The sequence below is a fragment of the Anguilla rostrata genome, chromosome 13, assembly GCF_018555375.3.
Source record: "Anguilla rostrata isolate EN2019 chromosome 13, ASM1855537v3, whole genome shotgun sequence".
NCBI lineage: Eukaryota > Metazoa > Chordata > Actinopteri > Anguilliformes > Anguillidae > Anguilla > Anguilla rostrata.
Window position 1 is genome coordinate 38,814,472 of NC_057945.1, and position 16,942 is coordinate 38,831,413.

The window sequence follows — 16,942 nt, forward strand, 5'->3', positions numbered from 1 at the left end:
GAGTAAGAGAATGACGAGACGTGTACTACATCTGTATTACAGCGAACAGTGGGATTTTTCCCCTTAAAAAATGTATTACCCAGCAGGCACTGCCCCTGTAGAATATTCAGCTAAAATCACTCATGTTTTTGAGAAAAGCTTTTGGGAAGATTCTCAGAAAAAACATCACAGCAGTTGAATGCATTTATTTTTTTTAATTTAACCTTTATTTAATCCAGGGTAGGTTCACTGCAAAAGAGCATCCGTTCTCACAGCTGAAGTAACCGGACCAGTCGTTTTACGATCGGTCATTTAAATAACATCTGTGCAAATACGATGATAATGGCTATGAAATCAGCGGTTCAGCCATTTTGGGCAAGACGATGTTGTTTGATCTTCTGTTTCTCGAGCTAGTCAAGGTTCAAGAGACACGGGCAAATGTTTATACTGCTCCCGAATCACGTTTTCATGCCTTACCCACAACGGGGTACAATTACTATTTTAGAGAAAGATTATTTAATGACCAAAATGGTTATGGGGACGGGCAGGAAAGTAAGCCATTCCACAGCACAGCGGCGGAACTACGGGGGGTGGAAACTGATGCGTCTGATCTGGAGCCATTCAAGCCCTCAGTGGTGACTGGGGGGGGGGGGGGGGGGGGGTGTGGGGGGGTGGGGGTGTTCAGCAGTGTCTCTGACACGCTTCATTTAGCAGTAACTGCCCTGTGAAACACCTCATTGCGAACATACAGGCACAGAAGGTAATCTCATTTGAGGCTCAGCTGGTCTGCGCAGACGCCATGCCATTGGACAGCCATCAGACGTACAGGTAGAAAATGACCAATCACGAGCAAGAGACCTTTTATAACCACGGCCAGGTTATCTTTCTGCAAAGTCCATGATTTGCCTGCACAATGATGTCACTAACTCCATACACACCTTCGCAGTGTGTATTCAGTGCCTGCTTTACCCCTGGCTGTACTGACTCGGTTGTAAAACTGGGTGTTTTGTACTTTAAATAATTTTGGAGGAAAAGAGCTGGAACTACAGCCTTTCCCTCTAAGGGGATGTTTGCGACGGGAAGCAGGTGCTGAACAGTGACACGTTACTGCAGCTGACAGCTGGAAATGCTTTTCTTCACTTGGTTATGGAGAAGTCTGGCTCCGCACGCACACACACACACACTCGCACACACACTCCACCAGCCTCCTCCTAAACCCAACCTGTGTCAGATTCACACACACACTCACACTCTCCAACCCTCTAAATCCAATCGGTGTTGGACTCAGACTCAGAAATATGAAAAAAAAAAAAGTGTGTTGACAAAAAAGGAAAGTTATTTTGATGTGATGTTCAAAGCCACTCCCTCACACCCATCTCCCTCTTCTCCTCTCTGCCTCCCTCCCTCTCCCTCTCTCAACCCCTCCCTCCCTCCCTGTATCTCGGTATTAAACCGAGATCTGCAGTAGCTGTGTGCTGCCATTCTCCATCACATCTGCACTCAACTGAGACCAAGCTCACAGAACACCAAAGACCACAGCCTCAGACAGGTAAGAGGGCAAAATTACCCACAATCCCTCACTTTCACACACCTGTGAATGACAGCTAACTGCAGCTGCACACATGTAGTTCACAGTACTAAAATAATTGTACTAATATTTGTAATCATAAAAATGAATTTTAAAAAAGTTGAACAACTATTTTTCAACTCCAATACTACAGATGTGTTGTGTAGGTGTGAATTCAAACATAACTCAGTCTATGATCATCACCACAAGGTATTATTTTTAAGACAACAAGTGCTCTTATTTTAAATTCAGAATTCGCCACATGAACACTGAGCTTCCACAGTGATTACATATAAATGTATGTGAATGGCAAGAGGAGAGGATTTAAAGCTTAACAAAGCATTTTGACAGGTTACAATCAGCTGAAAGGACACAGTCTTGAATTTTGTAAATATTGGTGCCCCTCTCAGCCTCAGCAACAGACAACAGCCTCCCAGAGACACAGAGCCTTTCTGTGTGAGAGAGTGACGACGGGCCGTGCTCAGGATCATGAATTGTTGGCAGAATGTCGGGCACAGATGACTGTAAAAGATGAAAACAAGCAGCTCGGCTCGAAAGTTAAAGCTCAAAATTCAACTTCCGCAGAGAAACGCTCCTTACTAGCCATCGGCGTCGTCACTCGGCTCAGGAGTTCTCTAATGGTCTCGACGACAAAACAAAAGCCATTTTGTTCCGAGCCGCTCATAAAAGAATCCATTTGACTACCGTACCAATCAATCAAATGATAAAAATGCAGCTTTATTGCCGCTGTGAGGAGTCCCAGACTGCAGAATACAACGTTTGATTCATTCTTTCGTGCGGGGAGATGAAAATACCTTCCCTTTTATAGCAGTTTTCCACAGGGCTCAGCAGTATCTGCGCAAGGCCTTTAAGGACAGCGAGTCATCACGCCAGACCAAAGCGGGAGGGCAGTTTCCTGAACACACAGAGGAAAGCACTAAAGCAACAGCCTTCATCACATTCAAACATTCGAAGGAAAGCGGCCGTCTAATTCCATTCGAGAGTTTCACAGCTTATAGATACTCCGTGGCAATAGTGCATCCCACGTGAGATCTGGAAATAGTTCCCTAAAGGCCCGCGTTTTTAACTTCACTCAGCTGAAATGTTCTTTTACAGCCACTGGCGTCTGTGACGGACAGAAAAATAGCCGTTAATAAACGATCGATGCCAATGGAAATATGGTTTAAAGAGTAGCCACTTTACTAAAGACCTGAGCCAGGTTACAACTGCATTCTATAGGCAGTGGATACAAATCATATCCTTTCTGTATATATACACACACAACGTACGTTTATGAAGATGTTTGTAAATAGAGCACATTTCATTCGGTTCTCACAGAACTTCAAGTTTTACTGAGTGGGAGGATAGCAGGCTCCCTTTGGCAAGGCAATGGCTATAACCTCCATATAAGGGCATATCAGGGGTGTTTGATATAGCCTACCTCCCTAAAGAGAGGGCGCAGTGGGACGGGGAGAGGGAGTACAGCTGGGAGGCGCTAGTGTAGTGGATACTGAGCTGCACTGCAGTACCACCTGAGCACCACTATGGGGCATCAGTGACAGCCGTACAGCCATCAGGAACAGCCACAGCTGAACACCGCCTAATTCAATTTTCAACGTGCCCTTGATTCTGGAAATTAGAGGACAGCAAAAGTTGGAGCATTGTCTGTAAGAAAACTGGCTTGCTACCCTGAACTTACTTTTATCCTTATTTAAACTGTAGGCAAATTTAAATCAGTTATCAGGCTATTAAATAAAATAAAAATTAAAAACAACATTTCAGGAAATTACACACAAGGAAGCTTTTTTCCCCACAGTGGGTAAGGAACTGGGCTTGTAACCAAAAAAGGTTGCAGGTTCGATTCCCGGGTAGGACACTGCCGTTGTACCCTTGAGCAAGGTACTTAACCGAAATTGCTTCAGTATATATCCAGCTGTATAAATGGATACAATGTAAAAATTCTATGTAAAAGTTGTGTAAGTCGCTCTGGATAAGAGCGTCTGCTAAATGCCTGTAATGTAATGTAATGTCATCTTGAGGTTGTTGGCATAGTACTCTATTGGCCAATAAAGCCCTTTCCCAGGGTTTGCATTTTTCAAAGAGGAACCCCTGGAAGCTGTAAAAGGCACCCTTCCTGAAAAATTACAAATAAAGTCTGATGGGGAATCGGTGTGACAGACCTTATTCTGGTGCTCTGTGATTGGAGCTTGGTGATTGGCGCTTTGTAATTGGAGCTTGGTGACTGGAGCTTGGTGATTGGCCCTTGGCGATTGGAGCTTGGTGATTGGCAGTTTCGGCCCTTGTCTCCACAGGATGCCGTTTGGGGGAGGAAACAAGTGTGGGTGCTGCCAGAAGACGGTGTACTTCGCCGAGGAAGTTCAGTGTGAGGGGAAGAGCTTCCACAAGTCCTGCTTCCTCTGCAGTAAGTGTGCTTCCATTATGGATGGGGAACGAGCAGGAAATGTTATGATGTGACTGCTGTCTGCATTTCTTTTTTTTTTTTTTAAATTTATTTTTTAAACAGTTTACAGGTTATTAAATATCCCACAGCACTAAACACAAAGGATGAAAGCGTGGGGGTGGGGTTTCCCCGATATCCATCCAGAATTCCCAACCTGGCTCTCTTAATCCAGGCATCTAAACATACTTCAGTTCACCTGGCTCATTAATCCCCTGCCTTCCCCCTCCTGGGCAGTGAGCTGGTTATGTCTGGCTGCTGCGCATCACTGAAGTGAGCATTGCTGGAGACGCAGATCCTGCCCTCTCACATTAAGGTTCTCCGCAACGTAAAAACGTACAAACGCGATCCATTACCATCCGCGTAGGAGGTACTTTGTGTCGGGAAGAAATTATCTGGACACTGAGCGGAAACAGAAACCAAAGGAACGGCATTAATCAAACCGATTCATATTTTAAGGTCACCTCGAGACATGGCTAATGGGATACTGAAATATCTGCGCTCAGCATTTTATTTATTTATTTATTTATTTTTTTTAAAAAGAGTCATTGAGCATTTCCATGAGCAAGCCTGAGGAAAAAGTTACATCTGTACGTGCCAAGCAAACGGACCTGGTACAGCTTGTTTATAAATATCTGATAGGTCCAACTGCCTTATGTTCTCAAATAGCAAATCCAGCTGCTTTCTTTCAGAGACATCATATAAAGGAAGACACTACAGGTCAAAAGCTTTAGTATACTTTACTCTGGTTTACTTACTGTTCTAAATTAATTTCAAGGTGTTCAACTTCTGTAAATATCCTAAAATGGCATAAGGTACAAAGTGAAGTCAGTTAAAGAATCTTTTACTTCACATATAGTATGATAGTGAACTCTAATTTTGGAGTTAATAAAAACAGCATATTTGGCAAAATAAACAGATGAACAAATTCTTTCCATTTTCCAACAAGTGAAGCATAATCAAGCTAGTCTGGGATGAACTGGACAGGAAAGTCAAGGAGCAGCCACCCACAAGTACAGCACATCTTATTTCGATTAATCTAAGATGTAGATAAGATTAAAAAATTTAAAAAAAAAACTTTGAGAACAGCATTTTGATGGATCCTTTTGGCCAGAGTCTCTAAACTGCAGCTCCAGGGAGGTACTGTAACTTACAGACACTGTGATATCTGCCACTGGTAAACGCTGTTCTCCGATAAACTCACTCCGATAAACACAGCGGCTCTGTTGGCTTTCAGTGGTGTGCAAGAAGAACCTGGACAGCACCACCGTGGCAGTGCACATGGATGAGATCTTCTGCAAGTCCTGCTACGGCAAGAAGTACGGGCCAAAAGGCTACGGGTTCGGGGGAGGAGCCGGCACCCTCAGCATGGACAAGGGCGAATCGCTCGGAATCAAACATGACGAGTAACTCCCTCAATTCCTTCTTTTTTTTGGTAAATGTTTTTTGCTCCATCTCCCGACATGGCATGTAGCTTCTAGAGGTCAGTGGCTCCCAACCTGCTTCCTTGAGATCTGCCGTCCTGTAGGGTTTCATTTCAATCCTAAATTGGCACACCTGATTCTACTCAAAAAGATCTCTAGCTGTTGAATGAAGTGTGCTTCGTTAGGGCTGTACCGGACGTCAGGATGTTAGGGCTGAAAGGTAGATCTCCAGGAACAGGTTTGGGAGCCACTGCTCTAGACTTCACAGGACTGTTTCTCATTCTTTTCCCTCTCCTCCCCAGGCCGGCCGCACACCGTCCCACCAACAACCCCAACCCCAACGCATCCAAGTTCGCGCCCCAAGGCTCCGACGTGTGCCCCCGCTGCGGGAAAGTCGTCTACGCCGCCGAGAAGGTGGTGGGGGGCGGAAACGTAAGTGAGAGAGGCGTGGCGAGCTACACTGGGCGTTGCCATAGCAACAGGCCCGCTACCGCCAGTCATGCAGTAGGGCTGCGGGTGGCAGTGCAGTGTTCAGTTATGCTGCATTTCAGCATTCAGCACATGCTCTCACACAGGATGTCTTACACAGCCTATATTTTACAGACAAACCATTCGCACACCCGGACATTTTACTGACAAACCATTCGCACAGCTGGACATTTTACTGAAGCAACTCACTTTTCACTGGGGTACAATAGCAGCACCCCAGCTGGGCATCAAACCCACAACCTTTGAGCTACAAGCCCAGGTCCCTTCCCAATACATCGCACTGCCAAAAAGACACTAGTTTGGTAACTAGGTACAAGTTACAAAACGCTGACCATCGAGTCCTTAAACATACGTATGCAGCCGATTACCAATTTTTGAAACCCCATGCCCCCCCGCCCTGCTCCCCCACTCTGATGATGTCACTGCTTCTACCCGCAGTCCTGGCACAAGGCCTGTTTCCGCTGCGCCAACTGCGGGAAGGGCCTGGAGTCCACCACGCTGGCCGACAGAGACGGAGAAATCTACTGCAAAGGTCTCCCACAGCGCCGCCACATACCCCACTTCCTCTTCCTGTCTCCCACAGCTCCGCCACATACCCCACTTCCTCTTTCGGTCTCCCACAGCGCCGCCACACACGCCACTTCCTCTTTCTGTCTGCCACATACCCCACTTCCTCTTTCTGTCTCCCACAGTGCCGCCACACACCCCACTTCCTCTTCCTGTCACAGAACCTCGCATCGTTTTAGACCAGGAACAAACATGACACGTAGAGCATGTACAATAAGCCATATATACCCAACTCTACTGGTGTGCTCTATACACTGCTGTAATTGTAAAAAAAAAAAAAAAGTCTAAAAGAAACAGGGCTTTCTGTATAAACCCCAGGACAGCGTTTGATTGGATTTCCCAAGCATTTGAAAATATGCCTAATATGACCGTTTGCTTGGTAACACCTAATACTTTCCCCAAAGCCAATTTCTGTAAGCTCGTTAACTTATTTTGTCTGCATGAAAATGCAATTAGATGTACGTTTCGTGATAATGTCAACCACAGCATGTATCTGACATTGCTTTCCCCTTGCCTCTCAATCTATAGCATGCTATGCCAAAAACTTCGGCCCCAAAGGGTTTGGATTCGGTCAGGGTGCAGGGGCGTTGGCACACGCCCAGTAGGTGCCGGACCTACAGAACGCGACGGACGCCTGGCCCGCTTGGATTTTACTGCTCCCAGCATCCTTCACTCACTACCAGCATTCCTCTGCGGAACATGACGTCACACCAGCACACAAGGCGCAAGAGCTCAGACTCACTGTAGCGGATGGTGAACCAAACCAACCAATCAGCAGTGAGAGAATGTTACTTCGACCATATTTTACCATCCGCTCAATTCAATATCTAATACTTTTCATAACTACCGTGCTGGTATTACATACTGTGTGAGCATTTTAATAAAATAAAAAAAATTGGCCATCCCCATGTTACCACTAATGGGCGGTCTGTTCAACAGCAGAGCAATAGCAGTATGTAAAGCAAGCGTCATTTCGTGGACAGTTAATCTTAAGTTTAACACAGGACTGCTGTTCTGCATCACTGAGCTTGTCTGGAGGCCACTGCTCTTATCGAAACAGCCTTACAGATAATGTACACCACACATTTCCATAACCCCCCGTCTGTTTTAGCTGCAGCTCAGTAGAGCTACTGTGTCCCTGTCCATTCCTTAACTTTAGACGTGCCCATCATCACACCCCCTTCGATAACTATATTTATTATGTCTGTTCCTTCTCCAAATTTTTCAGGCATGCAGAAACTTTCAAATGTCATACACAGCCAAATAAAACTGAACGATGTGTTAAAAAGAAATCTCCTGGAAATATTCTCATTGCCCAGTGTAATCGTCTTATTGTCTTTGTATATAGAACACTTACTGCACTATCACAGCATAAACACATCGTAAACTGACGTTATGAATTGTTTCCAGGTAACTGCAGCACAAGCTCAAGGTGGAATATTATAATCCTGAACCAATTATCATTCAGTCCTAAAACAGAATGCTACCGAACGATCAAACTTTAATATGCAACCAGTCCTGCTAATCGTTTAGCTGAGTATGGCCATCGAGAAAGATTAACTAAGTGTGAAAATAGCAGAAAATGGCAACGCCCTTCATCAAGCTATTATGACCGGTCAGTTTCCATGATCGTTCAACAACAACAACAACAAATGCACCACGCAATCAGACAATGGGTTGTTGTCCTTGAAGCAGTGAGATAGTACTGTTTGGAGTGGGGGGTGGGGGTGCACTGGTGATAAAAGGAAGCCACTGACTGGGGGAGGGGCGGGGGTTGGTGGCTGAACATCTCTCTCCAGCCGGCACTGAAAACAATGGCGCAGACACGTCGAAGACCAGCGAGACATCTGGATTAACCGATTCATCACCGCCTGGAACAATCCTCCCTTCTCTCCTTCCATCCATCCTTTCTACCTTCTTTCCTTCCTTCCTTCCTTCACGCACACGCACACAAACACAGGGTATCGGAGCATCTCAGAAAGCATGCGAGACACTGTAGGACACAGATGTTTGGACCTATGATACACATCAGGCAGCAGTGTGAGGAGAAGGAGATAAAACGCACAGCAGAGCCAAATGTCAAAGCTGTCAAAGGAAGGATTAATAGCAGTTATCAGAGAGCTGTACGGAGGAAAACTGATAGAGCTTTGGGCAGGAGAGATACCTGTGCGTAAGGCTGCTAGGATACAGGAGATATACCTGTGAGAAGGGTTGCTAGGATACAGGAGAGATACCTGTGCGTAGGGCTGCTAGGATACAGGAGATATACCTGTGAGAAGGGTTGCTAGGATACAGGAGAGATACCTGTGTGTAGGGCTGCTAGGATACAGGAGGGACTACACTGCCACCCCAAACAATTCTGCTAAATTAGTTAAAGGATTTTGATAAGTCAGTGTTGCTCACAAATGTAAACAAATCCAAAGAAATCCTAATCCATAGTTTCCACAAACTTTAAGGAAATTCTTTGCGTGAAGATCACAATTCTGTGCACTTTCCTGTCATTTCAGTCGAAACTGGAAGGCAGGAAACTAACAGCCGTGCGCCCTCTAGTGGAAACAACTTGGCATGGCTTTCATTCACTGACAGGTGTAAGAACCGGAAATACCTGCCCTAAATAAGCGTATAATTACACAAAATGCCCTTTCGGCGTGTCAAGACCACGTTAGACTACAAAAGAATGTCATTCTTTTGTTTTTAAAATGAACGCCCTGATCCATGATGACATGTTTGCAGAAGTAGGCTCTCATCCCTAGCCTACTTTGGTACAATGGTTAAATGAAGTCCATTTAAAAAAAAACCTGATTAAATACCAAATGTACCGCTTTTTAACGAAAGCACCGTTTGGTCCCCACTGTTTTGATCGTTTTGATGCACACCACCATAGAACGCACAGAACACATCACAGGCACGTGCGAATTATCAAACTCATAATTAAAAATGCCATTTAGTTACAGTTCAAATACTGTACAATTATACCATTTTGTATTTGCAAACCGTGCACAGAAAATCTAAATAAACAACCCGGAATAAGAATTAAAAAATACACTACAGAAATGAATGTGCATTCCAATCAGCCTTTCCCGTTCTTTCCTTTCTTTTTGTTGAGTTTTTCCATCACGTTCTAGGGTTGGGCTGACATCGGGAAAACCTGTTCCGAACAGTCATGTACAAACACATCCTTGTGAAAAGGCCATTAGCGGATCAAATAAACTGGGCCTTAGCCAGAAAAACGAGTACCGCATAAAAAGTTAATTTGGTTCGCTGCTGAAAGAAGATAAGCGGTTTAAAAACAAACAAAAAAAGTACAAAGAACACTGTTCGTTATATCCATTAATAAAATGTCGCACGTGTCTTCGTTCTAACTCATTTATATAGCCTATTTAAAAAAAAGATGCCGAGTGAAGCAACAACTAAAATGTCAGCAGTAGGCCTATATGCTTCACAGAAACTAAACAGGCCATAATTTTTATTCCACAGCAGTGATGCTCATGTTTCCCTATGTTCGTACAAGCATCTGGCCCTTTACAGAAGACCACCAAACTAATGCTAAACTGCTAGGCTTATACACACCAAAATAAACAATAACATATACTAGGCCTACTATATGTAGGTGTATCGTTTGAATGGAATTAGCTACCTGGCATCACAAAATACTTTATTTTTCCCCGATGGAGCCTAAATTTCAGGTAGCAAACAACCAAACTAGCATTAAAGGGCAAATCCGATCCCCCAAATTACCCTCTTCGTTAACCATCTAGTTCGACGTCCAAGGGTGTTTTTTTTTAAAAAAAAAAAAAAGCTCTGGTTGTTGATCAACGATGCATCGATTACTGCTTCAATTTGTGAGCAATGTTCTGAGATCAGGGATGGAGTCTGAAGAGGGTTTGGTTGCACATAAAGAAAGCTGTAGTTCTGCAAAAGTTTGTGTTTTTATATTTATTCTAAACGTGCACCAGGCGGCCTTTGACTTATCTTAGTTTGTCTCTGGAGTACGCCATCAGATGCCTCCATTGAAAACATTGGTTCAGCCGCTTGTGGACCCCTGTAAACGTCCCAATGTGTTCCTAGTTGTGTTGTTTTAAAAAAAAACCCACACATTACCAAACAATTGTTTTGAACTCTAAAATATAATACATATATCACGTTGAGATTGTTTGCTACTGAGATTCTCAATTCCGTGACAAGGGTCTCTAGCGGTAGACCGACGCCGCTGATCTTTTCAAAACTCTCTAATAAGCGCGTCCTGCACGTGCGTTTATAAATGCACTTTGACCCAATAAAAATGCAATAGTGATGATCGCTAATGATCAATATCTAACATGAACCTAAAATGAATGCAACTATTCATTAAGTCAAATAGTTTACAAACGGTTGTTATCTGCACGGACCGTTGCCGTGCACATTAGTTGGATTAAACAAATCGACAATTCTCTCGAGGAAATAATAATTCAATTAACTGAATGGATCCGTTCAAATCACCCCCCTTTTCTGACCAAAATACGCTATCTAGTTCCCTCAAAGTTGAAGCAATTGGTCCCAGCGCTCCTGTGTTTCCAAGGCAAAATTAACTGCGCCTTCGTCACTATGCAATGATTATTGAAATGACTTGACAGGATTAACTGACAATGCAGGCGTGATCTTTATGTTTAATAAGCAGCGATGATGTATTCTAGTAACGGTTTGATTTTAGTAGACACTGAAAAGAAGCTTATGGTCTTTTACATTACATTAAATACTCTGTTCATTATATAGGAATAATGAGAGGAATTTAACCAAGAACTTTAGAATTGTAAACCCAGTTCCTTAACCACTGTTGACCCACATAATGTAGAACTTAAGCATACTTTATTTATTTATTTGTTTATTTATTTAAACTTCAAGACTTCTGTTTTTCGGTCTTGTTTGTCTGTAATAATCTCATTAGCGATCATGTGATGGGTGGGAATATTGGTTATTTTACGACTTCGTAAATCACGTTCATTTACACTGGCTAAGATATATATTTTGAATAAACAGTGGGAAGTTCGTCCTTCTAAAGAACCAAAGAATAATCTGTGATGATTGCTTCCTGAACATTGTTAAAGAAACCGGGCCACAATAAAGGAAACCGCCAGTATTAATAGTGGGTGGAGTGGGTGTGTCACTGATAGGTGCGGTCGGGTTGAACTGAAACCCAAGAGTTTATGTGAATTCCAAGAAAAAAATGGATTCTCTCGGTATATGAACTGAAGAGCTTTACTCAGTCAGAACAGAAATAACAACGTGCTGAATTGTAAACGGCTGAAATGGGAGAAGCTCTACTGTTGAAAGTGAAATGAACTGAAAGGAGTTGACCTGAGCAGCAGAAAAACTTTTGAAGGAACAAACATATGTAGGCTATTTGTCATATATTGATGTTATAATAATAATAATAATAATAATAATAATAATAACTTTATTTGTATAGCACCTTTCATACAGACTGCAGCTCAAAGTGTTTAACAGGAAAAATATCATGTATAAACACTTTTGCTGTGAAAAGCATGGTTTGCATTGCACTTTATTCGCGTAATGTTTTCCCCTTAAAAATTTGAATTTGAAGTCTCGTGGTATCTGTGGATATTTATGCTTGTCTCCTACAGTATGTATGCATGTATGCACAATGCACACACACACACACACACACACACATTCAGGGCATAAACTGAAATTTAATTAATCGGAAAATCAATTTGTGAATTCAATTTTTTTTGCATTTTCTGAATTGACTGAATTGAAATGCAACTGCTTGACCGGGTGTGTGTGGACAAAGGAAACCCTCATTTATATTTTCACTCTCTTATAAGCAGGGAGTGGGGGCGACATAGCTCAGGAGGCAAGAGCGGTTGTCTGGCAGTCGGAGGGTTGCCAGTTCGATCCCCGCCCTGGGCGTGTCGAAGTGTCCCTGAGCAAGACACCTAGCCCCTAATTGTTCTGGTGAATGAGAGGCATCAATTGTAAAGCGCTTTGGATAAAAGCGCTATATAAATGCAGCCCATTTACGTTTGTGGTGGTACAGAATTCACCTGGACTGACGTTGCATCCGATAAATAGCACACACAGTGAAATTTATTTTCGGTGGATGGTGTGTTGTGCAATACTGTGCATTTAGCACTGCAGCCGCACTGAACTGCATGAAAGGAGTCTATTGCAGTTTTACATTACCATAAACTCATTAATTATCCATATCGACCATACAAGCCAGGTCTCGTGTAAATATAGATTTTCATGAGGAGAAGCCTATGAACATGAGTACTTTTTCCCGTGGTGTGCAGGAACTGCCGCCGTGGGCTATGTGTGGCAAATTGTGGTCACTCACTCACTCACTCACGGACGATCTGAGAGGGACGTTTAGTAGGACGCATGTGCAGGTGGTGCTCGTTGTTTAAGTTAGGAGTAAGTAGTTGCATAAAGGCAAAGTGGCCGTCATGTTTCGGGATGCAGAGATAGGTGCATACTAGGTACCTAGTTGGGTATGGATCCTCTACTTAGTTAACTAGTTGCGCGTACGGATGCTATCCTGCACGCATGAGTAGGAGCTAAGGGCACACAGATGTATGGACACACGGAGGACAACAAATAATGTTACAGAGGTGAGAACATTCCATAGCTGCCTAGCTATACAGTTAGTACAGTTGCGCTGTGGGTCTGGACAGTTTCGAGCTTGTTTTATTAGCTTTGCGAGCTGAGGTATAAACACAGAGACACGTTAGGTTATTCTGTCATCCATCAACGCTATCTCAACGTTAAGCCTACTACAGTAGTGTCAAGCTCTGTATTAAGATGTTCGTACGTACATACGCATATGATGGCCAAAGCCACTTAGAGGGGGTGTTCTGTAAAAATGGCCCTTAGGACCGCAGGGTCTGGATTTAGGCAGGCCCACGCAGTCTCTCAGAATAGCCCGGTCACGGACGGGACGGCCAAGCCCACGCTAATCCCAGAGAATCCACACGTCGCAATGGCCTCCCTCCACAACGTCGTTCGGACTGACAGAAGCGACGCGCGATTGACAGACACGCCATGCTTGATCAGTCATCGCAGTGGGATTGGGGCTATGTGTGTGGGGGGGGGGGGGTATTCTCAGAGGTGCATGAATATGCATATTTCATTTTTTTTGCCCGTCATTTTCCCCTCGGCTTAAAAAATGTTATGACCCAGACGGCTGGACTTAGCGGCCATTACGACTGAGCCTGCGAGAATTCAAAACGTCTGGAGCGGCTGACAGGGCAGCATTCACATCTAACACAGGCATGACGTTAATCTGCGCCACGTTCAGGATGATGCCAGCTAGCAAAGAAAGAGCCTTTTTATAAAGAGCAGGACTCTTACTACAACGGAACAATGAGAGAAGACTTGACGGCTTGTGTTATGGCCAGCTTTTAAGTACTATATCTCAACTCCAGACCAGGGTTTGTTCATTCTATTTGACCTTTGTCCTTTGACCTTTGGCCAGACCCTCCAAGCCTTTTTGGCCAGGAACCCTCCAAGGTGTCCTACACCTGAGGTGTACATCCCACAACTGGCCTTTTCAAATTCCAAATGGTTAAGGATGTTTTTTTTTTTGTTTTTTTTTACTCTTTCTTTCTGAATACAGAGGAAAATACTTTTAGAGGAAAATTGGAGTCAGTTTAACTTCCTGCATAATAATTATCTTTCAGTATTCAGTTCACTGGTCAGCACTATTAATTGGATGTAATGGATGGATGAATGGAAGGAGTAATGGTTTCACAAAAAAATATGTGGACTATATAACAGATACATTACCCAGCTTTCACATCAAAAACAGGGCTTCTAGTTTCCATGCAATGAACTGAATTTGGTGGACCAGGCTGCCGTATATAAGTGAGAAATGTAAGCAGCTGTAAGAGGTCAGCCATACTGTACAGTCACAGTGAGAATTCAGTCACGTGTACTGCACAGCAAACACGGGCTGGATCAATTCCATTTCAATTCAGCAAATTCGGGAGGTAGGTGAAATTCACCTAATGTAAATGCAGATTAGTGACTCACACACACACTTACTCACACTCATGGTTGCACACACACAAGCACGCACATGCACGTACACTCACACACACACACACCCACACACGTAGTTGCACACACACGCACACACACCCAGGATACTCACTGAATGACAAGAACACAATGGCCTTGGAATAAAGCCTGACATTTTCCTTAAACGACACACAACCTGCTTTAACCTTTCCTGTAATGGAAATGAAAAATGAAAAGATTTTTAAAAAATGCTTCCTCCACATAGATACAGCAGATGGTGAAAGAACACCCCCCCCCCCCCCACCTCCCCGCTTTACTGGCAGGTGTGCTGAAAGGACCTTTCTCTCCTCTTCTGTTCTTCAGACCCTCCTCTGGTACTGATCCAGGGCCAGTGAAACCTTGCTGGAGAAGGGTGCCTGTCTTCCTTATCTCCTCTCCAATCCCTCTCAACAAGCAAGCAGTACCAACACGAGGTCATGGAGCCGTCGTCTCCACCGGTATTTTAAGTGTTAGATCACAAAGGATGTGTGTGCGTGTGTGTGTGTGTGTGTGTGTGTGTGTGTGTGTGTTGTGTGTGTGTGTGGTGTGTGTGTGTGTGTGTCTTTGTGTGTGTGTGTGTGTGTGCGCTGTGTGCGTGTGTGCGTGTGTTGGTGTGTGTGTGTGTGTGTGTGTGTGTGCGCGCGTGTGTGCGTGTGTTGGTGTGTGTGTGTGTGTGTGCGTGTGTGTGTCTTTGTGTGCGTTCTATTAATATCTCCCAGTGGCGGACAGAGGGGACGATGGCTGGCGGGTTATATATCTGGACACATTCTTTCCCTTCATCTTCATTCTTTCCATCTTCCGCAGCAGCAGCAGCAGCAGCAGCAGCAGGAGAATCAGAGCCAGAAAGGTAGGACATGCATGCCCTCTCTCTCTGCTCAGGGGTGAACCCCCAAACCCATCTTTAGGGGGATTCAGCTGGAACCCCCAAACCCACCTTTAGGGGGGATTCATCTTGAGACCCCAAACCCACCTTTAGGGGGGGATTCATCTTGAGAACTTCTGGAGGGCGATAATGATTTTTTAAACAAATCAATACAAGTTTATATGACTTTATACTTCATAAGCTGATGTACATTGCATTACTATAACAACTTTGGCATTCCAAGAGCACATTTGATAATAATTATTTAATCAAAATTATGGAAGAAATTTAAATGAAAAATTAATTTGAAAAATGTATTAACTGAGAAGGTCAGTTGAGAACCAGTGTCTTTTTGCAATGATGTCCCCCCCCCAAGAGGCTTATAATCACCCACCAATGTTTGTTACCTAACATCTTGAATCTGTACTTCAATACAGCTATATCTAATCAATCATGTCTGAAGAAACGGAAATGTATTCAGTTGCTGTTAATCTATATTATTTCCCCATAGTTTTAACACTGCAGCACCGGATTCAGGCATCATTTTCTTAAATGAAGTATGCTTAACGTTGACTCAAAATGAAGTATGCTTAACGTTGACTCAAAATGAAGTATGCTTAACGTTGACTCAAAATGAAGTATGCTTAACGTTGACTCAAAATTAAGTATTCTTAACACTGACTAAAAATTAAGTATTCTTAATATTGACTCAAAATTAATAGTAATATTTTAATATATTTCTTGTAACTTTGATCTCCTCAGACACATTGTATTTAGAAATTTGTCAGCCAAAATTTATAGACTCAAGAGTAGCTGCATCTACAGCCCAGCACTCCGACACCCGATTCAGCTAATTAACTAATCACCATCTTCACTCAAAACCTTCATAAAGTAGCCCTTAATAAATAGTCTTGAGTCAGGTGTCTAAATATTTAAATTTTTGATGTATGCATTTTTTTTTATAAAATACTGCGCCAGTTCAGGCTTTTGTTAAATTGCACAGAATCAGACGAGCACTCCTGACCTTTTTTTTTTTTTTTTTAAATGATTTTTTAATTAGCGAGGCTCTATTTCGGGAGACAATCCCTCCGTGCCTCTCAGAGCTCTCTGGAATCTGGCGGGAGAAAGCCGCCGTCGCCGCAGACGGTGTGACATTCCCCGACGGGCCGCGTCATCCCCTTCGCCGTGTTCCGTCCGCCGTCACCCTTCTTATTTCGGTCGCGTGCCTGTCAGCGCCGGGAAGTGGCGGGCGGACAAAGACCAGGTGTGGGGGCTCTGTCCCCGCCCCCGTCCCGTAGGAGATGTGGGAAAACATGGTGCATGGCTCCAAAGCTTTGAAGGAGCTGATTGATTACAGAGGTGATATTGGTAGCACAATCCTCAGGTAGCACAATTATCTAGGTAGTACAGTTATCCAGGTAGCACAGTTATCCAGGTAGCGCAATCCTTAGGTAGTACAGTTATCCAGGTAGCACAGTTATCCAGGTAGCGCAATCCTTAGGTAGTACAGTTATCCAGGTAGCACAATTCTTCAGCCT

The 16,942-nt window shown here is 43.7% G+C and overlaps 1 protein-coding gene and 2 long non-coding RNA genes across 3 annotated transcripts in view; 2 read left to right on the forward strand and 1 right to left on the reverse strand.

Annotated features, from left to right (window-relative positions):
• The first annotated feature begins 1,371 nt into the window (after window positions 1-1,371).
• On the forward strand, window positions 1,372-7,776 carry LOC135238021 (cysteine and glycine-rich protein 1-like). The gene is made up of 6 exons (XM_064305649.1): window positions 1,372-1,528; window positions 3,859-3,968; window positions 5,242-5,410; window positions 5,731-5,860; window positions 6,356-6,449; window positions 7,013-7,776. The coding sequence occupies exons 2-6, from the start codon at window positions 3,860-3,862 to the stop codon at window positions 7,087-7,089; spliced, it is 579 nt and encodes a 192-aa protein (XP_064161719.1). The 5' UTR covers window positions 1,372-1,528; window position 3,859; the 3' UTR covers window positions 7,090-7,776.
• LOC135238022 (uncharacterized) lies at window positions 2,264-10,734 on the reverse strand. Its single transcript, XR_010324994.1, has 3 exons — window positions 10,453-10,734; window positions 3,727-4,024; window positions 2,264-2,462 (listed from the first exon to the last, which is right to left on the reverse strand). It is a non-coding gene; the product is annotated as an uncharacterized LOC135238022 (long non-coding RNA).
• A 4,439-nt stretch (window positions 10,735-15,173) lies between these two features.
• Window positions 15,174-16,942, forward strand: part of LOC135238073 (uncharacterized) — a 2,264-nt gene continuing 495 nt past the window's right edge. Inside the window, exons 1-2 of the long non-coding RNA XR_010325005.1 lie at window positions 15,174-15,389; window positions 16,465-16,668. This is a non-coding gene — a long non-coding RNA (uncharacterized LOC135238073). The remainder of the gene's footprint in view (window positions 15,390-16,464; window positions 16,669-16,942) is intronic.